The following is a 26,845-nucleotide window of genomic DNA, read 5'->3' on the forward strand; positions in this document are numbered from 1 at the left end:
TTTGTACTGAATGTGACAGTTAGTATTACAAGTAATGCTCAAGATTAGAAAATACTCATGGCGAAGGAGATATTGGATGCCTGAAATGCTCAACAAGAGCACATGGGGGAGAGAAGGAAGTTGAGAACCATGCTGTGATGGATTAGCAGGTTTTAGAATAGGTGGAGTAGTTCCTTCACCTTGGGGACACACTAGATTATGAAGCAGAATATGAGAGAGCAGTGACAATAGTGTATCCATATTACAGAGAAAATGGAGAGAAATACCCAGATTACTGGTAAATGGAAACGTCCCACCAGTAGACTTTCAGTTTACCAAGGGCACAACCAAGGGTACTCTCTGTAGCACATACATGAGCACTGAAAAGATAATGGAGATTTTAAAAAATTACAGTGGGAGGACCATATTTCTGATGAGGAATTGTTGGAGTGACATGATATCAAGAGAACGGAAAAGGCTGTGATACCAAAGCTGGAGATAGTTTGGACATGTCATGAAAAGGAATGAGGAACAGTAGTATGGAAATACCAAGACATTCAGGGGTACCCAGATTTTCAGAAATCATGGAGAAAGGGAGTATATTAAGACCTAGACCTGATGGGAGTTCAGGCAGAAAGAGCACAGGACAGGAAAAGGTACAGTAGAGAGAATTCATTTAAAACATCTAAACCCATTAAGGGAAAAGCTGACATAAAAATGTATATGATTAAGTAAGCTATGGAAGATCTTTAAGATGATGGTAGTATTGCATAGAATAAAAATGAAACAGATATGTTTAGAAGATTGTCTGTGAAATTACTGAGCATGTCCTATAACTTATTGCTTGGAGCTTTTCCAACACACAGTCGCATGCAAAGACTAAATCATTTAGTTTCCTTCTATATAAAGAGAAGATGCAGGTATGAATGGCGAATATTTCAGCTGATGCCATCACATAGAAAGTGTAGAGAGAAAAAGGTGGTAAAATGTGTACAGCTAATAGAATGATTTTTTGATTATCAGCTCAGATTTAAAGGAAAGCATCTTGACCTACAATAGGTAGTACAGTATTTCAATATGGATAAAAGTAGTTATTTATTCTAGGGCTCCCCAACTTATTCCCTTAGTCTTAATGACTAATCACAAGTTACAATACATTGAGAGTGGTTGTAAAGAACAGTAATGTACCAGTGATTTGCCGTCACTAGATAACCTGACATAACCAATATCTGGGTAACAGTCATGTTAAATACCTTCTGCTCATCATGTATTGCTCGCACAAAATGAGGGACAGCAATTATGACAGCATAACATTTATTTCAAAGGAACTGATGCCTCTGTAAATCTTTTCCATTTTGGTGCAATAAAGTATTTAGATACAGTATTCAAGAATTTTTGAATTTATAGGCCTAATGTTATTGGTACTTTTCATAGCTAAATTTCTTTTTTGTTTTCTTCATATTTCTCATGTTAAATAGGTAGTAACATGCATCATACAGAGAGGTACCCTACGGAAAGGAGCTGTACTAGTTGCAGGCACTGCATGGGGCAAGGTTCGCAACATGTTCTCTGATTCTGGGAAGCCTCTGAAGGATGCTCCTCCCGCCACTCCGGTTCAGGTAATAGAATGATTGGATTGTAGTTTAAAAGTAATTCATGTCTTGGAAAAGAATGCTTCAGGAAACAAATTTTATTTGCTTTTCAGAAGACACAAACTTAATATTATATGTAATGCCTCAGTTTTGGTGAATTATAAAATTTATAAACGGCTGTGTATAATAATTGGAAATATGTATAATTTTTTAGCACTCATACAAAATTGTGATAAAGTACTGCAAACAGAGGGAGAAGCTTACAAGATACACCTTATAAATATTGCAGATTGTCCATCAAGTATGGGTAGCCTTCAAATTACACTTGTTTCATATAAATAACTTACCAAGTAAGTACTTAGCTAATGATTATGCTCGCACGGCATCCTAAATTCAAAATTTGCAGTAACACATCAGTTGCAAAGTGGGGGGATGACAGGCCCCACCCACTGCACCTTGAACCTAGGAGCAGCTTACTACCAGCGGCATCATTCTCTTTTATGCCGCATTTTTTATTTCTCTTTGCATTAGATTCTTTCTTCTGCAATTATGTCGGATTCTAGTGCTTCCAGTCGTCATTACTGTAGTGGGGGCTGTAAGACTAGACGTACTAAGATTTGTTATGATGCACATTCCATGTGCAGTAAGTGTAGGGGCAGGAGTGTTCAAGAGAGATTACATGTTCAGAGTGCCAGGACTGGGATGACTGTAAATGGAAGGTGCTCGAATCCACATGAATAGACTAGAGAAAAATAGGATTAGAAAGGCAGCCACTCAAGCCGAAAGTAGGGCCTCTGTAAGTTGGGATTCTTCCTCTAAACCTAAGACTGATTCTAGCCTAGCTCTTCCATCTACCCCTGGACATACTCTCTCTTTCCTATTCTCATTCCTCCCTCTATTCCTCCACATGCTTCCGTGCCTAGCTCCCATGCTTCTAACTCCGATGCCATAGCCAGTCTGGGGTCCAGAATTGAGTCCAAATTTGGCAAGAAGATTAGTCTGGTATTGAGTTCAGTGTTGGAAATAGGGGCATCTCTCTCTCTTGGTTATGCTATGTGACTAGGGTAATTGTTTTGCGAATAAAGTGCACCTTTATGTTGGTACTTTATCACATATTTCTCCATCACATATTTCTCCCTGAAATTGATGATGTAAGATATGAATTATCTTGAATTTTTTTTGTACTGTAATTTAAGTTTCCAATATTAACTTCCAAATGAGCCCTTCTGTAGGATTTTACATTTTTGTCCTTACCATAGATAATAGGGTGGAGGGATCTACCTGCAGCTGGAGACTTGATTATAGAAGTTGAATCTGAGCGTAGAGCAAATGAAGTAATAGACTGGCGGAAACAGCAGCTGTCTCTACAAAAACAAAAAGAGGCAGAAATAATCATACAGGAGCGGCTAAATGAACACTTGAAAGTGTACAGGAAGCAACTAGAAGAACGACGTATGCAGGGACGTAGGTAAGGCCTTGTTAAAATACACTGCGTTCATGATCCATAGTCAACTAAATATAAAGTGTATATTTTATCTTGCGTCGAATTAAAGTGTAAAATACTAAAGTAATAGTTTATTGTTGTTTAGCATGTTGTAGAGTGCAGTATGTGTCTCTGGGATTTGTGCATACAATGGATAGGCACTATAAAAGTAATTGGTTTGTATAGAAATAATTGTTTTTATTTTACCTATTATTATTTGACTGTGCTTATATGTCTGAGTAAACTTAAGACAGTTAGGTGCTGAATAGCTACTTGGACTAGCTTAACCAAAAGACAATATGGTATGTAGATGATGCAGATTTTGTTGCAGTTGTATGCTTTTCCTAAATGCAAAATATTGAGGGTGCTAGCTTTAACCAGTTTGAGGTAATGAGTAAGCAGCATATGAATTTTAGATATAAGATCAAATTCCAGCAATACAAAAGTAAAGAATGAACTTTATCATGGAAATTTTGAAAATCAAACATTCATAAAAAAATATTCCCAAAAATATCTGAAAAACATTCAAATGAAGAATAATACAGTACCAACAATGTACTGATTCTATTAATTTTATAGTAACATAAAACAGGTTTTGACAGGAAAAACCTATTTTTATATATGTAACATACCAAATAATTACATAGCTGTTGTTTCTACTTTACGTGACAGCTCAAAATTTAAAATTTACGGTTGCACTGTCTTGTTTTGGGTGTAGTTATACTGCCCCACCCACTATGTAAATCATTGTTTTCCTTGTTCAAGCAGTTATTCAGCACTCTGTCTCACTTGACCAAGAATTAAAGGGATAAATGAAACTTGGAGGTTCATGTCTGTAACCATGGTAATATTTTTATAGCATAGTAGCTTGTTTTGTCCTCGAGTCACCTACCATGGGTCTGTCAGAGCTCCACGGTGACCAAACTAATATCAAAGAATTCTCTTTTAGTCGGTCTGGTGGCCAGGTACTGTGTCGTAATGATAAGCACTAACACGTGACAAGAGTATGTAATGGACTCAAAGATAAGAGGGCTCTTTCCTGTACCTTGCAGCGAAGCTGTACCCAGGTTTTTTCCTTCATCAAACCTGCTAGAAGAGGAAGTGATTATTGCGCATGCGCAGTCTGCCATATTGTCGACAATAGACTGGCAAGAGAACAGGAAGCTGTTACCTTTCATTGTTCAAGCTGGAACAGATTCATTTCTCGTCAATGCTCCAAAATTCAAAAATCATGGAAACACCAAAAGAAGCAAGCTAAGTGCTTAGTTTAAGTCCCTGTTTAAAGTTTTAAACTTTTGTAATTGGAAGTTAATTTGTGGGTGAAAACCAAAAACCCAGTTTTTGTTGCTAACACATGGCCGGTGTTAAGCCGTAATCGCAGATTATTATTTGTGAAAAGTACAAATTGTTTTAAAAATTTGTCATTTCAATTTGATGTTTTAACTAAAAGAAATCTTCTACAATATATCATTAATATAGAAAATCCTTGCATATTATACGATACCTACAATAAACTAGGCAGTAGCCTAGATCAGATTAAGTGAGAATAACTTGACTGGATAATGGTGGATGTTGTCTGTAGCCTATAACCTAGGATTGCATATCTTTAAGTGTGAACTAAATAACTTGGATTAGGTAGTAACCTAAATTAGAGTAAGTAAGAACCGTGTAAGAAATATCCTATTAGAGGCCTAAGCGGCAGTTTAGACTAAGGACCCTAGGATTAGATAATAGCAGTAATCTGGGCAAGATAAAGCAGTAGCTTAGCTATAAGGCTGCATATTAGTAAAATTTTTCTTTTTTACATAGCCTATACACTTCAGCGTGATCTAAATAATCCGGATTAGGCAGTACCTTATATTAGGTTAAGTGATAACCCTTTACTAAAACACCTTTATTGGACTAAGCGTTAGCTTAGACTAGGTAGCCTAGGACTAGATGAAACGGTAACCCTGGCTAGATAAAATGGTAGCCAGGCTTTAAGGCTATATATTAAGGAAATTTTTTTTATGTAACCTATACCTTTAAATGTGAATTAAATAACCTGGATTAGGCAGTAGCCTCAATTAGAGTAGGTAAAAACCCTTTAAGAAATATCTTATCATTGGCCTAAGCAGTAACTTAGATCAGGTAGCTTGGGATTAGATAAAAACAATCATCTGGACAAGACAAAATGGTAGCCTAGCTATAAGGTTACATACTAGCAAGTTTCTGTTGTATATAGCTTATATATTTATGAGTTATCCAAAAAACCTGGATTAGGCAATACCCTATACTAGGTTAAGTGAGCATTTTAACCTTTAAGGGATGGGCTAAGTATATCATGCATCCCCCAAGACCAGGCAAACTTTAAGGTTGGCCAATTTAAGAAAAAAATACATCAATGGAAAGAGGAAGATATGGAAATGAACATGGCGTAAGGAAAAAAATTCTAAAAACTTTCCCTACCTTCCACAGGAAGTTGAAAGTGACTACTTACAACCCTGTGTGGAGTCTCCTTTGCAAGACACTCGTAAATTTTACCAAGTTATACATGTTTTTTCTAAAAATTTATTTTATTTTATTTTGTAAAATTATAATTACAGCTCACACAACATCATAACAGATAAGAACTAAAATCAGTAACAAATTCTGAGTATATTTGTTGTAAAATATTTATGTAAATTTACTGAGATTGGGAGATGCAATAACTTTTTTTGGAGGTATACATGTTTTTCTAATATTTTTTTGCACTTTTCTGTGCAAAATTACAATTATAACTGACATCATATCATAAAAGATAAGTACTAGAACCAACAGCAATCCCTGGGTATATTTATGAGCAAATAAATAAAAAGACGTCATGGGAGGGAGAGGAGCAAGACATCCCCCACCAAGTCAAGAACAATACTGGTCTCCCTGAGATGCCCACTGATTGGGCTGAGCTGAATTCTAAAGTTGCCACCATAGCATTGGAATAGTATAGGAGAAAACAAAATGAAAGAAATTAAGGATGTTATATTATCTTGAAAGTATGGCAGGATGCCTAGAAGATGGGACACTGCTCTTTGCCGCTTAAGAGTTGGCATACTTGCCTAACGCACAGCTTTTTGATGGGGGGAGGATCAACCTTTTTGTGAGGATTGTCTGATCCCCTTGACTGTGAGGCACTTGGCGGTTTAGTGCCCCAGTCTTGGGGATATTAGAAACTGTTACCTCTCTGAGGCCCTTGGTTGGGATGTCAGGTTCATCCTTGTCAAGATCCTTGGAGAGGATGTGGTGTATGATGCCAATGGCATTTTTAGATTTATTATCAATGCTGGTCTTCTCGCAAAAATAAAATATTTAAGTTTTTTTTTATTTTGTTTTAGCTTTTTATTATTTTTATAGTAGCTATACAGTATTGTTCATTTAATTGATATCAGCATCAATTGTCACTATGCCAGATAACTCAAAATCATTCATTCATTCATTCACTCATTTAGGGGCCATTGAAGTGATGGAAACTCTTTCCTACTCGATACAGCCAAATCCGTTCATCACCCAAAACCTGTTTTAAATCCTCTCATGAGGGGACCCATCCTCCAAGGGTTAAGAAATATCCTATTATTTGCCTAAGCAGTAACTTAGACCAGGTAGCCTGGGATTAGATAAAAAAAGAATAAGGGTAAAATCAGGGAAAGACCCTCTATAGTGTTTATCATTACAACACAATACCTGACCACGAGACCAACTAAAAGAGTATTCTTTGATATTGGTTTGGTCACCATGGAGCTCTGGAAGATAACTCCTTGAGGACTCAACAGCGACTACCAAAAATAGGTTTTTCCTACGTCAAAACCTGTTTTTTAAAAATGATTTTGAGTGCTATTATGCTCTTCAACTAGGTACAGTAATTAAATAATAGTTGTGAATCAGTGAAAATGTTTCTTTGCTCTTATGTTTTTGCCATACTTTCCTTTTGAGATATGGGAAAAGAAGAGAGCCCAGACAAAAAGAATCCAGAGAGGAAGATACTGGTCCTAGAGTATCTGTTGTACTAAAAGGAGATGTGGATGGATCAGTTGAAGCCATTTTAGATGTAATTGACACGTATCACAGCACAGACTGCCAGTTGTACGTCCTTAGCTATGGAGTTGGAATGGTTACACCATCAGATGTAACCATGGCTGCAACATTTAAGGGTAGGTGGTTGATTCTAAGCTTGCAATATGATTTGCATTCGTTAAATGAACTTAATAGTTGTACAACTACAAAATAGTAGTACAACATATATGTTAGTTATACAAATTACAAACCTATTACCTTTGATGATGTCTTACTTACTGCTTTGGTAAGAGGAAAGATGTGCATTCAAGTGGAGGTTGCTAACAAGTGTTAAGAGGCGGGAGATCCCCAAGTAAGTGAAGTCTTGTATCTCAACTCATTAGTTTCTTGTAATTGAATAAGCTTAAATTAAACTCTTCACCTTGCTTTTTTTATTTCTCTCATTCTTCATATAATGAACTGTATTTCATGATGTATAAGATATGTTTTTTCTAAAAAGAAATTAAGAGAAGTTCAAAGTATATCTCAAAAGATGCAGGTCAAAAGTTCAAGTTTAGTCTACAAGCAGTGAGCAACTTGTTTTGGTGATGATTGACACATCCCATCCTCAGACATAAACAAAGCTACTATGGTCTCATATAAGACAGTTAAACTCGACAGACATAAATGTCATGTAACAAAATATATTACTATGCTTTGCTGTTTGGAACATTCTACTTCCCATTACATTGATGATATACAAAATCAAAACATACAAATAAAGGATCAAGTCTAATATGAAAAGTTTATCACACGGAGAGAACATTTGTCTGTTTTGAAAGTGTAGCTGCTGTTCCTCTCAAATGAGGAATTACACTTTCATGGTCTCCCTGGGCTCCATAAGACAGACCAACCAATCTCAAAGAATTCTCTTATAGTTGATCTCGGCCAGAATAGTGCTTGTTGGCTTAGTGATAGAATATAAAGGATTCAGGACAGGAGTGCTCTATCTCTTGTCTGTCACAGAGTTCACTAATTCCCAAATAGTATTTGACTGCGTTTCTTAATCATCGTAACACCACTCAAGCTAAGTACACAGTTTTATGACCCAGTGAGAAGTTTTAGTTCCATAAAAATATCAACAGGTAGGCTTATGTTTGTTGAAATTGGGAGCCAGTAGGTCTCCTGCAAGGCAAAAAGTTAGAAGTAGATAGCTGTAATTGCCATGCTGTTTTTTCTTGCCAGGCAAAGGGATAATTAGCATTAATGCAGTTGTATTAGGCAGTTTTATTACTGAAACTATCAATGACTTTTTTGACATTGATAGATAATTTTAGATTACTGAAAGGGTAAATCAGGTTAGCCTAGCTTCTTGTTCATGAAACACAGCCATGATAGTGGTTCCCAATCGTGCTCGACTTATGAGCATTGGTGTTTTACTAAAGGCCAGTACTGTATTTCCTTTGTAATATTTTATACTTAAACTAAATGGATTTTTTTGTTATAGAAAATTACTCTTATCCTTAATATCTGGGTTCTCTTCTGTTGTTCAAGGAAATACATTCATGCAGATGTACTTCCAATGGGTGTTACTCCACTGATAGTGGTGTCACAGGTGTTGAGAAATATTGCCTTGGTGCTTGTCATTTCCCAAGAATAGACAAAAAGTGCTTTTTCGTAAGGGTGAGCTATATATTCGTTATATATAGAAATCACATCACAATAAATGTGCTTTATATTTCAGGAACAATTTATGCTTTCAATGTAGATGTGCCCAAAGAAATCAGGAAGTTAGCAGCTACAGAGGGAGTTACTATTAAGAGTAGCAATATAATATACAGATTAATTGAGGATCTACAAGAAGAAATATCTAACAATCTTCCTCTCAAAGATGTTGAAGAAATTCTCGGTAAGTAATGCACTTAATGTTGAATGCTCTTTTGGTAAAAAATAAATTGGATTTTTTAATGACATATGCTATCTTTTTACAGCAGATCTGCAGGTTCTGTACAATTATATTATGTCATCGGATTTGTCAAAATTTTGTAAATTAGGAAATAAGATGTGAAGTTGAGAGGAAAAATTATAAACTTTTAGAGTGTTTCAGTATACCTTATGAAAACCATGACATGAACATGTAAGGAAACAGTAGATGTTGTTAGAATTAGAGCAGTCTTTTACAAACCACGTGAGGGAAATCATTGTTTCAGTTATGAGCTAGGAAATTTTCTTTAAGCTTTAGAATTGGCATAAATGTCTGTTTAAATGTCGCTTTCAGTGCGTGGTACATGTGCAGTAGATAAAAGGGTAACTTTGCTTATCATGTTATATTTTCAAGTCAGTGATAACCCACCACAAACACTCAGCAGTCATAATTCTCTTTCAGCAATTATTGTAACAATCGGATTGAAAAAAATGTATAGATATGTCTGGCAGATGAGCAATACAGTATTTGATATGACTGATTTGCAAAATACTAGGTTTTGAATAGTAACAGCTATTTTCGGGCAGTATCACCTGAAAATAGATGCTAACAGTAACATCCTTCCTTTGGGGGTCGAACCATTGACGACTGAAGTAGCGGGTTAATGCTTAGACCACACAGCTCCAGAGAGCATAAAAGGAGAGGAACCTGATATGGCACTGCATATGCATGATATCATAGTAGGCAGTACTGCCCCCATAATTGTGGTTTCACCTCCTCCTCCTCACCCCACCAGCAGTGAGTGGATACATTTAATCCTTCTCCCCTGTCGGTCCTGAAGTTATGCACATTGCAAGCAGGCAGGAAAGAAGTTATTGTTAGCGTCTATTTTCAGGCAATACTGCCTGCTGATAACGTGCATCACCTCGGTCTCAATGGTTGGAGCCACTGGTTAAAGTAAAGCATCCTTGATTAGAGACAAGTACTCCAAACATGGATAGATAGCATATCTAGCATTGCATTTTTATCTATGGCATATTGAATTTAAATCTGTAACATTCACTTGGATGTTATTTTAATTTGGTGAAATATTTTGTTGCTACAGAGTATAGAATATTAATATTTTTGTTTTCATGGAACTTTAGGACTGAGATGAAGTTTGATTACTTTTATATATGAATGGAAATGGCTTTGTTTGGATTATATATTATTGAGTTGTAGAGTGAAATGTGGAATAATTACTGCAGATATTTCAAGAAACTGTAATTAGAAAACTGTTGTGCATTGTATTTTTAAATATCAGAATAATATTGTCAGATGTTTTATTTTTCAAGATTAATAAGAAAACAAGCTTTGGCGTAGGAAAAACCTATTTTTGGAAGCCGCTGTTTGTCCTCAAAGTATATACTCTCATCGGTCTATTCAGGCTCCATGATAGACCAATTAATATAAAAGAATTCTCTTTTAGTCAGTCTAGGCCCAGTATAAGTGCCATTGACACTTGCAGTATAGGACTCAAAGATAAGAGGGGCTCTTTTCTCATAACTACAGCGATTACCTAGGTTCAGTCCCATGTCAGCCTGCGAGAGGAAGTGACTGTAACACGTATACATAGACCACCATCTTGACGGCATGCAATCTGGACAGATTGAGAGCCATTACTGTCTTTGGTGTATGCAGGATGACTATACACAATCCCATGCCTTTTCGTCAGGGAGAGTGGGTGGATTTGAGGACAGCAGCCACCAAAAATAGGTTTTTCCTACGTCAAAACTTGTTTTTTGATATTGTGGCTGCTGTTCATCCTGAAAGGAAAGAAATTGACAGGTGACGAAATGGCTTAAGCTCTCAAATTTCAATCCCAACACCCCAGAGAAAATAGTCCTGGTCCAAGGTCAAGCCTCGGGTTGTTCAAGCCCCATTCTTTATTCCAAATACCCTTTAGGCTTTGGTAACAAAGAACATGAAACAAAACACGAACTTATGTTTTTAGGATATAGTTCTACAGTGACTTACCTAAACATGGTGGATCTGGTTGCAGTACTGTTGCACCTCTCCCAGTGACAGTCAGCATACCCACCCATCAAGAAGAACCCTGGTTTTCCGCTGTAGCGCCTATTGGGTCAGGACTAACCAAACCACCTACTGATATACAGTGTAGTCGAATTTGTTCGAGTTCATGGCAATAAAGTTATAAGAATACTGTCTCTGATGACCACCCTGTACATTTGGAGACTTCTTCGAAGGAGACATTTCTGAAGTAAGCCAACAATGCACTTAATTTCCCAATGTCATGTAACTTAGGAAAGGAGTGTGGGTCTGTCTTTTTAATGAGGGTCACTAAAACTATTCTCAGCCCTTGCAGAGAGAGTGGTTTGTTTGAGCTAGGGTGTAGGATGTTTGTAGTCTGAACTGGCCATTTTCTTGCTACCAGTCGGAGTCCTAACATCAAACTCGACATGGGCAGATTGTGTAGCCGCTTTATCCTTACAGTTAAAAGCTGAGATACTCTTATACCTCCGAGTTCAGGTTCGATCTGACTTCCTGCTTGGAATCATGTACAGTGTCCCTTATATTGGGGGAGCTTGCACAATCTGGAGAATTATGCAGCATGTCCCTTATATGTTGCCATTCTGTAGCAAGGACATCTTTGATGCTGCTGATAATTTCCTAACAGAATTCAGCAAATGCAGCAAACTGTGTATCCCTTTTGGGGGAGCCTGTGCAATCTGAATGAGCCTCCACAGCCGAACTGCAACTGCCTGGTAAACAAGGGGCAGAAGTCTTGGGTGAGATACTATACCCCTCAGAGAATATAGATACTTCAGCCAAGGTTAGGTGGATCCTGGTAAGATCCTCCTCAGTATCTGATAGCTGCATGAGAGATAGATTTCCTTTTGGGGAGTTTATTCTATGTACAGCTGAAAGTTGTGTCCCTGGTCCCTCCGGGTTCAGCAGGACAGTTTTAGTTGTGATATCCACTTCATGTCTGCTAATAGGGACACCTCCCTCGATCAAGGGTTCCTCTACTTCAGCAGAGTTAACCTCGGAGAAACTACGGACCAATACTTCCAGGTTTTGGCCCAAACATAGGTCTTGTCCGGAAAAAGAGGCAAATATTTTTTGCTGGAATTCTGCCAGAAAGATAAAATCTCCCCTTTCCGTACCCCTACTGAACCCTAGGACCCAATGAGGCTACATAAGAAAGTGCTTCTTAATAAGCTAGGTACTTAAATTAAGTAAACTTTCAGTGGCTGTTTCTATGCTGCCGTTGGCAGAGCAATACCTAGTGAAAGTAGTTTAATAAGGAAAAACATCGTATGGTCTGATAAAAGTTCCGTTATATCAATGATAATTGGGGAACATTTTCACCAAAAAACCCATTCACTACGGCCAAACAATTGGTTTCACTTACCTTAAGGTTTGGAAAATGAACATGGTTCAAAGCCTGTTATGGTTCAGCATAACTTACGTAAATGGTCGGTTAGTTAAAAGCCACTACGGCTGACGATAGCAAAACTTTTTTCGCTCATGCTGTAATCTAAATTTGGACCTAGCCTGGCATTAGGAAGCCTAAAACAAAAAAGGGGCCTATACTAATGACCTTCAAGAACAGCACAGCTATAAAATTCTACTTCTGTATGATTACACATTGATTAACCCACACACGCAAATTTGCATTGGCGAGAGAAGCCAGATTCCGGCTTTTCACACACGAAATAACTAGCAGCTAAAAAGTTCTTTAAAATTAAAACTTTCACTGGACTTAGAAACTAAGCACGTAACTTGCTTTTTTACTTGATAGATTCATAATAATTGGAATTTGTATTAGGAGATCTGACTACTGGCGTGACGTCTTTACTGCATGGACCAAGACAGATTAATGGTTCCCAGTCTGTCCAGACTGTGTCGTCAAGATGGCAGCCTATGTATACTTGTCATAGTCACTTCTTCTTGCAGGCTGACATAGGATTGAACCTAGGTAATCGCTGTAGTTAAGAGAAAAGAGCCCCTCATATCTTTGAGTCCTATACTCCATCAAGTGTCAACGGCACTTATACTGGGCCTAGACCGATTAAAAGAGAATACTTTTACATCAATTGGTCTATCATGGAGCCTGAATGGACCGATGAGAGTAAATCCTTTGAGGACGAACAGCGGCCACAATATAAAAAAATTATACAGTATTTAAAAGAACTTTGTCTTTAAGTCATTCATGCCTAGTTGTATATTTATAACAACATTGAGAATAGTTGTGAGTTTAGTGATCTTTGTCCATTTTTGTGGTTTCAGGAGAAGCAAATGTATTGGCAGAATTTATAGTGACAGAAGGAAAGAAGAAAATTCCAGTTGCTGGGTGTCGCTGCATTAAAGGCACTTTGAAAAGGGATGCCAGTTATCGTGTCATGCGGAGAGAGGAAGTTATTCATGAAGGTAAGTGCTTTCTCCTCCCCCTCCCCCTCTGTGTATGGATGGTAATTTTCAGTCTAAAACCAGTTTATGATATAAATCAGGTAGTAATATCTCAGTGGCAAAAAAGTAAGAGTCCAGAATATATAAGGAAAAATATTATGGTATTTGGCAATAATGTTGGTTCTTCCGTTTACTGTCTCTTAATCCTCCTAAACCTTTAATGCTAGGTTCAGGAGGGCAGTGTGAAAATTTATTTATGTAATATTTATATAAAATGTGGAATTTTTTTGTCTAATCCTTTACTATGGTCTGCACAGTAGTTCTGCAAATTTTTAATGCCACATTTGGTGAACTTACAAGTAAACCTTGGCCTGATAGCAATGGATGCTCAGGTCCGAGCAGCCTAGAAAAAAGAAAAAAGTCTCGCCATTTTCAGAATGCTTAACGATGTCATATTTCAGCTCCACTGTTATAGACTTCATTTTGTTGGCATTTCCATTGGATGTAGGATTCAGGTGTTTGGGACTCGTGATGATATCACTAAAGTTGTTATGGCAGCAGTAGAGTTGGCGCTACCTATATCAGTGAAAGGGACACATTGATGAAAATATGCTTTCTGAGGCTGTGGGTTGTTTGGTATTCATCCGCCATGCGCATGCACAATTGACCCAAGCAGCAGGCAGGTCGTTCTCCAGTCAAGTGTAGTTACAGTACTCTCAGAAACGAGTTCCTGTCTACTGCGAAGGGGTCTCTTATGCAGTCAGTAACCTGTTATCGGCTAAGTTAACCGGTTACCGGTGTCAATAGCCGGTTGTCGGCATTTTTGGCACCGACTGTGTCGTGGCTACGAAGTCATTATGACTACACTTAATCGAGTTGGAAATCACAAGGAATTTGTAACAAAACGCATGGTGGCCTTAATTGGATAAACAGCCGCTGGAATCCATAATTTCCGGTGACGTGCAAGCACTTCCATTGAAGGCAGTGCGATTTCCAACTAAGCCACCCAAAAAGGGACGTCTTTAGATTAGCCTTAACCAATTAAGCATCTACAAAGGCGTGACAGAAGCAAGATTCCCGCCTGCAAGGGGGCTGGACATGGACTTCCAGAAATCCGTAGTGGGTTGATATAAGAAGAAAGGCTCACATTTGACTCACAGTTTAATCTTGCACTGCAATTCATTTTGTAAACCTTCTGTAACTTTTTATTGTGTCATTGAAGTAAAGAAAACTAATAAGTGTCTTCTTCAAGCCTCCTGGGACTAAATAAAAATAACACTACTACAATAACAAAGCCAGTGTCTTTAATATTTTTATCAGTGCATTTTCCTTGGCTTTACAGATGCTTTTACTGTCCACTGGATGAATTATTCATCTCTTAGCATTTACTATTCAGTCTTTTTTTGAGCTTTTGTTGGGAGCTCCATTTCCGATCTCTTGGCTTATTTATATGGTTCTCCAATTTTTTTTACCTTAGGATGCAAAGAAAATTAAGTTTCCATCATGAAAATGGGAAAGTATTCAGTTTATGGTAATATTACTAAAAGGGCAGATATTTAGGACCTGAATCTTATTCAGAATTGCTTTAAAGCTAACAGACAGTATTTTTATCAACATTGACACCACATTTTAACATATGTATATATATAAGTGAATCCCACAGGAAAATGACAGGCAGAAGTTCAGTACCAAGTGCTTTCACGTTATTAACGTATCATCTGGACACAGATGAAAAGAAGGTTACAACGTAAACAAAACGAACAAGAATACCAGATGGTCAATTGTCAAAGGGTAATAAACAGAAAGATATTCCAGGCTGATCCGGGATCAAGTAGTCACAAACTAAAACCATAGATCAAACTACAAGAGATACGAAAGTTTAGCCATACGAAATCCAAAAGCATGCATAAAAGTGAATACCAGATGGCTAATTGCCAAGGGGTAATAAACAAAAGGGTGATCCAGGAAAATCCGGGATTATGCGGTCACAAACTAGAACCATATACTTAAACATAAGAGATACAGAATCTTACCCATCCAAATTGCAGAAACATGTATAAAACTGAATACCAACTTTGCTTATATTTACCAACAACTTTTTTAATTATGAAAGCATCTACTGTGAATTTTTAAGCATGTATATATACACATATATATTATTTCAGGTGAGCTTCAATCTATGCGCCATCTAAAATCAGAAGTGAAATCTATTCCAAAAGAAAAGGAATGTGGACTGATGTTTCAAGATGAAGAGGTTCGATTTGAACTAGGAGACACAATACTGTGCTATACAGTGAATAAAGTAAAGCAAGTGACAGACTGGGATCCAGGATTTTAAGCAAATTTCATTTTGTAATTGTGTACAGAATAATTGTTGATATAAAGTGAAAGTAAAGTTACATGAAGCACAGGTAAAATTATTTGAGTGTTTGTACTTTTTGCACCTCAGCATTTGCTCACCTTTATTTATTCCACTTAATGTTTTTAAATATTTTTTATTTAGTGGTCCTTTTAAAATATGAATACATGTGATAGCAACTTACTTCCAGATGTGCAGTACGCGAATGCTTAAACTAATATTTGCTGTTGTGGGAAGTCTAGTTGCTTCATGTTTCCAAAGGTAACAGTGATGCTCAGTTTATGTTGCAGGCCTGCCACCATAACAGGAAATACTAAAAAATCTTCCATGAAATGTTATATACTAAGAAGTTTTAAGCTGTAGTATTTCCATGAATCTTCTTACGTGGGTGAGCTACGAAGTCTCTTTTCCTCCAACATCTAAGGGGAATGGATGGAGCAGATGACGAAGACAAAGAGGAAGAAGATGAAGATGAAGAAGAGGAAGAAGAAGCAAGAGATCTACGACATCTCTTCTTGGATGCCATCACCTCTGATTGACCGAACTCCTTCCTAAAGAAACCTTCGACTCTGTCACACACAGGTTGGATTAGGGAGTCAGAAGGAGCAGACTTGGTAGCTGATGGCATTGACATGGCTGACGTCCTGGAATGGGGAGCAGCGAGTGTCGTCAACAGCTGAGAGGAAGGTAAGGTGACTGAGGTTCTCGCCGTAGAGAGACGTGATGATGTCACTGAGACAAAGGTCTTAGAAATTGTCATGGCAGACAAAACTAGAGAGCAAGAAGCCAAACAGTGAAACAATAGGCCGGAAAGGGTTGGTATGCCTGGTAGACCTAAGGAGTCCCAACACTGTCATTTTCTGCGTGTTGCATCACCACCTGAAAACACGGTTCAAGGGAGAGCAGCCTCTACCCTCCCGGGGGGGGGACGACATTCCCTCCCCACAAGAGCAAGGGCATCCAAATCAATTACAAGATCTCCTGCGCCCCAATCAAATCTTCTAAGGCCAAAGCATTAGAAGAATGAGAGGGAGTAAAATCTTCATGAGAAGCAGCAGCAGCATGAGAAGACTTCGGGAAAGAAGAGCGAGAACGAGAAGGGAATGAAGTTGACACCACCTCTGAGGAAGCAAACCTTCCCCAAGATGGTGGCACAGACTTCCTTTTATATCTCCTTTTCCCTTTTCTTATCAAAATTTGCATGGACTTCCTTCTATATCTCCTCCTTATCAAAATTCTTCCACTGCTTAGGAGGCCAGTCAACACATTTAGGGCAAGGGTTACTTTTGCTGCAAACGTGAGAGCTACATCTGGTACAAGTGGAATGAGGTTCTTTCACAAAGGAAGGCAGGAATTCTGGAGCAAGGATTACTGTCAACCCCAGGACATTTTCTCTGGGGTTTGGTGTGCGAAGGAAGATTGTGGGTTTGCATACTCAAGCAGAAACACACAAGATACACAAAAACACACAAATCACTCAAAAAAATGAAGATAAAACCAGTATCCAGTGGCGTAAGCGGGCAGGAAGTGGACAACAACCAGCTTTGAGGAGAGAAGTCAAGAGCACAACCTCCTACAAAGGTGGTCAGAGAAAACCGATGCGTTGCTTCTGAGATGGGTTATGGGAGGTTGACTCCTCCTCCCTCACACTGCCATCGTGGCAATCTCCCGATGCCACCAACTCCTTGTAACTTTTTTTTTTAACTGGACTCCAGCTGGTGCTAGAGAATTTTCCCTTACGTTATGGAAAATACAAATCGATTTAAAAATTTGTCATATTTGCATTTAGTAAAAACAGTAATAACCAATTGTTATGAATAATGGGAGATAAATCTTGGTATTCAAATACAAATTTTGTTAGCACAGTGGGCAGTGATGGGATAGTTTTTGATTGCTTAAGTCTGGTTTACTATTTTTCTAACCAATTATAATTGGTTTAGTGACGTGAGATGGTGGAATCTAATTTTTTTTGCAGTGTCACAGTGTGATAAAGAGGAATCTCACTTTTTATAATGTGTCAATTTGAGATGGTAGAATCTCATTTTTTGCAATGTCTCGAGTTGAAACTTTATTTCTTTTTCAGGAATTTTACACTGGGATCATTATTATATGTATCAAACAGCTTGCTCCGTAACTGAGTCCAAGGTTTCCAGACCCCCTTCCCTTTGGCAAATCACCAAATTTTACTATTGGCTCCCACAGCTGACATGAGTAACATTACTTTGGTAGACAGTAAGTGTAGTTAGTACCTCTACAAATATTAATAGTGTTCCTAATTTCTCAATACAAATCATTTGGGATGAATCTTATTTACTGTTAAAGATAGCTATATCTTCGCACCAGTCAGTGTGGTCGGATTCAGAATAAAAAGAAGACTGCTTAGCTGACTTGGATGGGTGTCTAGTTCACCTGTTCTCCATTAGGTGTTATTCTTACCATCATTCAGGATGGTAGTCGGTGATTTGCTAGTTTTGCTCTCGGCTGTTTTTTCTTGGTATTGTAACTTTTTTATTTTGTTTGCTCAGGATGTCTTCGTCTGACAGTGGTTACAAAAACATGAGGTTTTGCAGGAATGTCTTCTGTATTAACAGACTGTGTTCCATAGAACTATATACATACTGTATTCTGTATTGTTAGATAGGCACACAGTTTGTGCCTTATATGGGTCAGGAGTATGATGTCAGCCAAGTGAGTTATTAGGAGTTTTTAATAAATACCCTTATATGTTGGAAGGTAAGAGTCAAATAATTAAGGGAGCAATTAAACAGAACGGACACAGACCTTTTACTTCCTTTCTACTTCATTGCCAGCTCCTGTATCTCCAAATTTCCCTCCTCCATTCCCTTATGTGTCAAAACCTGAGCCTACAACCTCAGCTCCACCTTCTGCTCCCCCTTTTGGTTCAGGAAAAGCTTATTCTTATATAGGTATTATCCCACTTACGATGGGGTTAGGTTTCAAAAAAACCCCGTTGTTTGTTGGAAAAACGTATCAAATATAGCCTAGCCTACACTAGGGTATTCAGTACTATATATACATATATGGTAGCCTAGCCTACACTGTAAAGTACACTCTATACATACACGGTATAGTAATTATTAATATCAGCTAATTCTGAGGTTCATGCAGAGTGACTTATAATTCAGTACAAAGAGAAATTGAAACAAACAAGAATTAGCTTATCCTACACTATGGTATATCGTATACGGTAGCCTACCCTACTTTAACAGAACCCTTGCTTTATGGATTCGGTATTGATTCTAATATAGAAATTGTTACTTCCCTTCTCTAGTCTTTTGCACTATAAAGACCTGCTCCTTGGTCCATGAATAAGGTGCTTAGGCTTCTGTCAACCTCTCAATTCAGTGGACCCAATCCAACTACTACTCATATGCTGCAAAGGTGATCTTCGTGATTGCTCTAGGAACCAGAAAGACGTGGCTGTAGAAACTTGGAGAAGGGTCTTGTACTACTGTACCTCCACAGCTCCTTTTACCAGCATTTTCTTCACTTCCTCTTGAAGAGCTAGATGCTTCGGCGATCCTGGAGCATGCGTGATGGTGAAGTGGAAGCTCGGAGAAGAGGCTCGAAGGGTAGTAGTCTAGTAGATATCCCACCCACAGAACACCTGCTACCCAGGTCTCCGCTCCGTACTGCTGCCGAGCTGCCCAATGGTTCACCGGGCACCCTCCCACTGATGGCACCTCCCCACTTGCTGCCATCAGAGGGTGGGGGCATGCCTGGTGGACCATTGGGCAGCTTGGCAGCAGTACGGAGCGGAGACCTGGGTGTAGATGATCGTGTTTCCTCCTCCCCTCTCTCAACTTCCACTTCACCAATCAATGTACGTTCCAGGATCGCCGAAGCATCTAGCTCTGCCTCTGCCTCTACTGGGCCTGGAAGAGCTGGGATGAAAAGGCTGCTGCTGAGTGGCTTTCTTGGTTGGAGGCGGTGAAGGTCGATGACCTTGCGAGGTACCGTCTTGCCTTCCGGCCTCTTTGGAGACGTGTAAGAAGTAGATTAAGTATAAATGAACTTTCTGTATTACAAAATCCATTTAGTTTGATTACCAAATACTAAAAAGGAAAACCAGCTTTTACTGAATGCCAGGGTTTGGAAGGTAAGCATGATAGGGATCTACTATCACTGCTACATTTGGTAACCTAGAAGTTAGGCTACCAAGGCTTATGTTTTTTAGTAGCCTAAAATTATGTGCCAATGTTAAAAAGTCATCAAGTAATGAGTTCACAATAGTAAAATTGTCTGTTATTTGCGTTATTGTTCTAAAGGGTCCACAATGATATAATTGTTAAAGGCTGGAATAGAATTTTATAATAGCTTTCGAACCCTCCTCTGGGTTCATCACCTTTTGACTGAAGATGAATCCTGAAAGGGTTTGAAAGTTATTATAAAATTCTATTAGAGCCTTCAACAATTATATTACTGTATTGTAGACCCTTTAGAACATTTATGAACTCTCGTGATAAGAGTTTTTTCTCCCAATTTGCATTATTGTTAAATATCTCTGTTAGACAGGGAAAAACTAGCACAGCACTACATCATAGCCTAGCAATCTAATCCTATCTTCTCATCTTGTGGGAGACCCACAGGTTCCCAACTTTAACAATTACAGAATAAACCTTCCAGTTATAAATTGCAAAGAACTAAAACTTTTCACTGGGTCTTAAACCTTTGCACTTAACTTACCTCTTTGTTGAATTCTTCCATGGTGATCAAAATAAGATCTCGGGGGGAAAATTATCTGGGAGCAAAGCCCTGGTACTTCTTAACTCAGCAAAGACCAAATGAGTAATGGGGAAAGTGGCCGACATGTGTGCGAAGGATGAAGGGAGACCGAGGTAATCATTGTAGACAGAGAGAGGGAGAGCCCACTTGTCTTGGGTCTTAAAACTTATCATTGTGCTAACGAGCGCTATTCTGGCCGAGACCAACTATGAAAGAAAATTTTGATACTGATTGGTCTTTCTTATGGAGCCCTGGGGGGTACAAGAGTAACTCCTTTGAGGACGAACAGCAGCTAAACTATCAAAAATATGCTACGTTTTTGCAACAATATATAATTTTTAAAGGAATGCAGTAAGACTGAAACCATTTAACATTAGCACCTTTCTTTCAATATACAGTATAAAAATAATTTCCTTAAACCTAACAGTTAACATACATACTTTAATACAACAAAATGTAATTTAATATATACATCAACTCCACCCCTCAAATGAAGGGATATTATATACAACTGTTAATTCCATTCAACCTGCAGATTATGGAAGAAAGTATCAACTTCATTGACAATACTATTTGACCAAGCTCCTCACAGTATAAATTTTTAAACACATTTCACCAGAAAATAGCACACCAAGAATTGCATTACTTTCTGGTAAACTTGAAGAATATGGGAACTGAAAACTATTCAAAAAAAATTGAATGACAAGCCTAAAATTGCACATTTATCAATACACATACCATTAAATAAAAAACATACTGCAGTTCCAACATTTTAGGAAAGTCACGGTGTTTAGTATGAAACTATACTTTAAATACACTATATTTTACATTTTTTGACTATATCACCTAAAAAGTCTGTATGAAAAGTCGTGAGCCATTTAAAGTAAAACATTAGGAACAAAATGGTTTATCATAACTAATTCAACGGTAAAGTACATATGCTTCCACAGGTTGGTGCGTTCGCAAATATATAAGCAAGTTATTTTAGTATGTAATCCCAATCATAGACCCTCTAGAGCCAAAAGTCAGATATATTAGGTTTATTTACATATTCTTTTTCACCCGCTAAAAATACACATTACCCAATCATGCATTAGATCCCAGCATTTAAGGATAAAAATGTACAAACATGATAGAAATTTATACATTCAAGATTACAGAAAGCAGCTAAAATCTAACTTTCTAGCATGGGGTATGTATACCATTAATGCACTTAAGAAAGCATTAGATGTTGTCTTTGGATAGTTACCATGGAACTTTATTTAAAAACAATATCACATTCTACGACTAAAACTGGTATTCTGATCAACAAGAAAAATTAAAACTGCTGTAGTTTACATGAATCAAAACATGCATAAGTTCATAAACAAATGTAAAAACATTACCATATTTCTTTATTGGAGGTTTTAACTAGTTAAATTTAACAACAATAATTAAAATCTGCTACACCTATAAAAATGGAGTATTCTCCAAAAAGCTGTTAACAGTTGTAAGCTTTACAATAACCATAATCAAATATTTCTCAAATTATAAACAAAGCACCTTTAAAATTACTCCTACAAGCTTTCTGAGTTTCTTAAAAATAAGTAGTATATGTTCAAATTGGATTTTTAAAAAATTTATATCCTGAAATCCTGAAACAAACAAAATAATAAAAGAATATAGACAAAATATTACATCAGAATATATCCTTTTCCAAAAAAGAAAAAAAAATTCTATTTCTTTTCACCAATATTTACTTCGTCTTTGTGTTCATGCATGTAACCACCTGAATCATCAGCATCTTGCATGGCTGGTACAACTGATTCTTCCAACTCGAGCAGTAAGTATTCTGTGGATAGAGAAAAATGTCTTTATTAGTGCAAAATATACATTTAGTGCCTGATCTTATCAAACAAAAATTTTAGAATATCAATTTTGTTTTATAAATGTGTTGTCACTGCCAATTATAAATGATCTGAGTAGCAAACAGAAGGCCTTTGGGGGCTACTGTATGCACACAACTGTGGTAATAGCAGAATCGGGCGAAGCAGTCTTGGTAATGTTTTCAAAGACAGAAAATCAATGTATGTAAAACCAAATTTATGCTGACTGAGAGGGAAGGAAAAGAGAAAGTCTGCTGCAGGAAAGGTACAGGGATGAATGCAACACAAAGTATCAAATGTAAAACATATCATCTCAGGATATCCTTAGGGTTTTAAATTAATGAAGAAGTAGCTGATTTTCAAATTTCAAACTGTACAAGCTAAAAGGGGTCCACATGATGAAAAATGCCTTGTATAAGTTAAAACATTTGTTGACTTGGCAACATACTGTATTTCCCAGCATCAAGGATACTCTGACCTAGAAGACATTTCCCAGCATCAAGGATACTCTGACCTTGAAGACATATCCAAAGTTCAACTAAAAAATCTTGAAAAACAAAACCTAAATTTATGACCGTCATCAGAAGAAGCAGAATAGAATTGTTCCGGGCTATCCCAGTGGCTGCACGAGGAGCACGCTGAATCCTTGCCCTTCTTACAAGGAACAGGAGAAGAAATCTCAAAATCCACTGCACGTCTTTTCAACAGGCGTGACTTGTCTGCATAGCACCGTGCGAGCCTGGGACTAAATTCTTTGGAGCTGGAGAGCATACAGTGAGCACTCACTTGAAGGCCTTTCCAACGGCCCCTGATTGCAGGCTGGGATTCATCAACAGACTGAACCGAGGGGGCGACTGCTTGGGGGCAGACCCCACCGACCTCCCTTAGGCTACCAGTTTGACTCCCAGGTGCTGGGGAGTATGTAGGGACCTTGGCCTAGGAGAATGGGCGGGCCGAACAGCCACCTCCTCCACTACCACTGCACTTGCACTGGGTGCCATGGGGCGCTCTGACTCATTCTTATCCATTAACACTTTCACCGATGATGCTAATTTAGCAATCGATTGGACAATTAACTCGAAGCGAGTGTTGGATTTTCGACTCCAGACTGACGATGGTGTTGGAATCGGAAATGTGAGAGCCAGGTACAGGAGAGGGTTGCACAGGTGGAGGAGATGGAACGGGATCAGAAGAAATTACAGGTGGAATTGCATCCAACTTAGTGGATGAATCCTGACTAGCTAAAGCTTTACTAGGTTCCCTAGCAATAGCTTTTCTCTTCCTAGTTCCATAAGATGTGAATCTAAAGTCTTCCACTTCTTTGAATCCCAGTCGCTACACTCCTCACAATGTAAATCCACTGAACATGTTTGTCCCTATATTGAACACAAACAATGTGAGAGTTGTAAGATTCTTTAGTCAGCCTTTGCTACAATACCTAATACTAGAACTACTAGCGTCAGACATCCTGGAAAATTCTAAGACAAGTCCAAAAAACGGGCAAAAAGTCGTAAACCAATGATCAAAACTCGCCTAACACTAGCTTAATTATGCTGAAAGGCTACGAAAATAAATACTTCACCAATCGAAGATGGAGCAAACAACCAGCAAAGTATAAATTTCAAAATTCAAGCTGCTGCCAACCACAGTCCTTCAACCACAGCCGGCAGAAACAAATTGAAGCCCTTTGCTATGATGTACGTCTTCTTACACCCGAAAGTGGGTGGGACACGTCGCTGTAACCAAAACATACTAGCTTGACCCGTAATTTCAAAATTTCAAGCAGCTGGTCAAAAGAAACTAATAGCTATGTAATTACTGGTTAAGTTACTTATATAGTACTGGTGGTTACAGACAGTCCATCCAGGTCAGCCATGTGTTATTCTTTTGTTTATTTTGAATGTCGATAGCTCCTAATGACGTGAAGATGTAAGCTAACTTTAACAATAGGTATAATTAATTCCAAATAATAGGTATTACTGTACTGACAATGAATGACAAAATGACAGTTCAGGATACAAGTACCACATTTTGGAAATATATCTCTAATGCAACCAGCAAATTCAAACTGCAAGCAAGGTCCCAGGGTGCTGGTTAAGAGAGATTTTACTGTCAAGACAATAATATAATAAAAATGATATCTTAGTAAATACCAGTAAGAATACAACATTATGGAGTTTGGCTAATCACACGTACTGGTAGTCTATGGCATCTGGGTAAACATTAGCATAATGGGTTCCCAGCCTACTGCACTTGGCATACGCAAAAATACTAATTTATAAAGTATCAACAAAGTCTGCATATTACCGTCAAACCCCTGTTCAGCCAGTGTGTAAAATAACTTGGTATTACTGAAACATCCTGTATAAACAAAGGCAAAATATACCTACCTATTAACATTTTATATTTGCAATGAAGTGAGCCATCCTTCTCAGAGCTGTTTGAATCTCTGGCAGCCTTAGACCTCACAGTTGGTAGCAGTTTATTTTCAATCCAATGCCTCCCTTGCCACCGAGAGAACACAACAATAGCTGTGGTAATATTGTGGCAGTATTCTTGATCTTTATATTCTGTAAAAGGAAAAAATACGCATTGTCACTCCACCAACATTATCATTACTAAAATGGTTCAGCAAGGTCAGCGAGTTAAAATTTTTAACTTTTCCAAGACTTTTCCAAGCAAGGCCTAAAGAAATAGCTATCAATGGAATACAATATACTGTATCTTACTAAAATTTCAAGTAAATTAACAGGGAACCTTACTAGTCACACATTTTTAACAAATATGTGCAAGTGATATCTATTTAAAAAACTGAACATATTAAATAAAAAAAATTCATTGCCAACAAGAACTATAACAATACCGTATTTTACTAGACTTAGGACTGACTGGTAAAATAAGCAATTTTGCTGATGACAGAAAAATGGGACATGTTGATAATGATGCAGCAAACAGTCCCATGAAGCTCTAGAGAAAATAGGTGCTTTCAGTAAAAATGGAAGATGCCAACCAACTTCAATAAATGTAGTCATATACAGGTTATAAAAACCTGTCGGGGAGATACGAACTAACATCACGTGTCGCCATTAATGCTACATCATCATTTTATTATTATTTCTAACCATGCTGAAAGCCCAGCTGGGAAAGAAAAATACTTCAAGGCCATGGGCCCAAGATGGAAAGCCCAAAAAAAATTTTTTTTTAAAGAAAGCATGTTTCCATACAAATCCATGAATCATAATTAACTTTATTGTGTAAAGTGGACCTAATTACACTAATTTTAAGGGATGAAAGCGGAAAGGTTCCACTGAACATGTCAGGCCCACGGTCCACTATCCACCTGCACCATCTCTCATTTGTCTGTGCCAAACAACATCTGGAATACTGAAGGTTTCCAACAAAATTTCACTGAACGATTTATTTCCAAAACGTGATAATCGCTGCTGGTTATACTTTGGACATTCACACAGTAAATGTTTAATGGCTATCACTGCTTTGCATTCAGAGCACTGAGGAGCAGGGTTAAGTGGGTTATTCATTAGATGTCCATGTATTAGGTAAGAATGGCCTATTCAGAGAGAGGTCAGGATTACTTGCGTATGATACTCTCCTTGGTATGATGAACTCCATTTTCCAATACTGTACCAGGTTTTTTATTTGTTTTATTACTTTTAGGTTCTTCACTCCTTGTATTTTTATATTTTGTTTAATACTTACTTTCATGTACAGGCAGTCCTCACTTATTGGCGGCAGTGGTTAACAAAGTTTCGGTTTTACGACATCGTTAATTAGATTTCCGGCAACGGTAAGCAATTTTCATCATCGTTAAGCAGTTTATTGGTGCTATCAACGTCGTAAACGCCATTGATTACCATAATTATCAGCAATTTTCGGTTATCGGCACTCGGCCGGAACAGAACCCCCACCATTTACTGGGGACTGCCTGTTATAAAATCATTAACAGTGATATTTACATTTGAACTTGTAATATGGGATGCTTCTTTGGCTACTTTTTCAGCCTCTTCATTTCCTTTAATCCCTATATGGGCAGGGATCCAACATATTTCTATATTTTTCCCATTATTATATAACTTATGGAGTAATAACTTAATTTGCTGTACTATATTGTTTTTTGGTTTGTAACTTTGAATAGCTTCTATAGCACGTATCAAGACGACAAAAATCACAAAATTATTGAATGACGTTTCTTTAATTTTTTTATGGCTGATGCAATTGCACACAACTCTGCTGTGAACACTGAGGCATCATCGGATAAAGAAATTGATATGTTTGTCTTGGGACACTGCAGCATATCCCATTCCATGTTATAATTTAGATCCGTCTGTGTATATTGCGTAATGTGGACCATTTTGGCTTAAATGTTCTATTGTATGTTGTCTATGGTGTTCAGGGGTATACGGGTAATTTTTTGATAAATATTCTAAGTGTGTGCAAATTCTTATTTTAGTCATAGCCTAA

At 37.7% G+C, this 26,845-nt stretch overlaps 2 protein-coding genes across 9 annotated transcripts in view; one reads left to right on the forward strand and one right to left on the reverse strand.

The window, feature by feature from the left end:
- The window catches only part of mIF2 (mitochondrial translation initiation factor 2), a 54,725-nt gene extending 38,909 nt beyond the window's left edge, over positions 1-15,816 (forward strand). For all 7 annotated transcript variants that reach the window (XM_067121673.1, XM_067121668.1, XM_067121670.1 and 4 more), the window contains 6 exons: positions 1,458-1,598; positions 2,831-3,039; positions 7,000-7,217; positions 8,804-8,968; positions 13,277-13,417; positions 15,562-15,816. In XM_067121673.1, the coding sequence (XP_066977774.1) occupies positions 1,458-1,598; positions 2,831-3,039; positions 7,000-7,217; positions 8,804-8,968; positions 13,277-13,417; positions 15,562-15,734 (1,047 nt within the window). In that variant the 3' untranslated portion in view covers positions 15,735-15,816. The remainder of the gene's footprint in view (positions 1-1,457; positions 1,599-2,830; positions 3,040-6,999; positions 7,218-8,803; positions 8,969-13,276; positions 13,418-15,561) is intronic.
- Positions 15,817-20,867: 5,051 nt separating this feature from the next.
- The window catches only part of LOC136848853 (repetitive organellar protein-like), a 76,031-nt gene continuing 70,053 nt past the window's right edge, over positions 20,868-26,845 (reverse strand). For both annotated transcript variants that reach the window (XR_010856159.1, XM_067121666.1), the window contains 2 exons: positions 24,757-24,936; positions 20,868-22,332 (listed from right to left, as the gene is read on the reverse strand). Coding sequence is in view for 1 of the 2 variants with exons in the window: in XM_067121666.1 (XP_066977767.1) it covers positions 22,217-22,332; positions 24,757-24,936 (296 nt within the window). In the remaining variant the exon portion in view is untranslated. The remainder of the gene's footprint in view (positions 22,333-24,756; positions 24,937-26,845) is intronic.

Source organism: Macrobrachium rosenbergii, chromosome 19 (assembly GCF_040412425.1).
Source record: "Macrobrachium rosenbergii isolate ZJJX-2024 chromosome 19, ASM4041242v1, whole genome shotgun sequence".
NCBI classification, from domain to species: Eukaryota; Metazoa; Arthropoda; class Malacostraca; order Decapoda; family Palaemonidae; genus Macrobrachium; species Macrobrachium rosenbergii.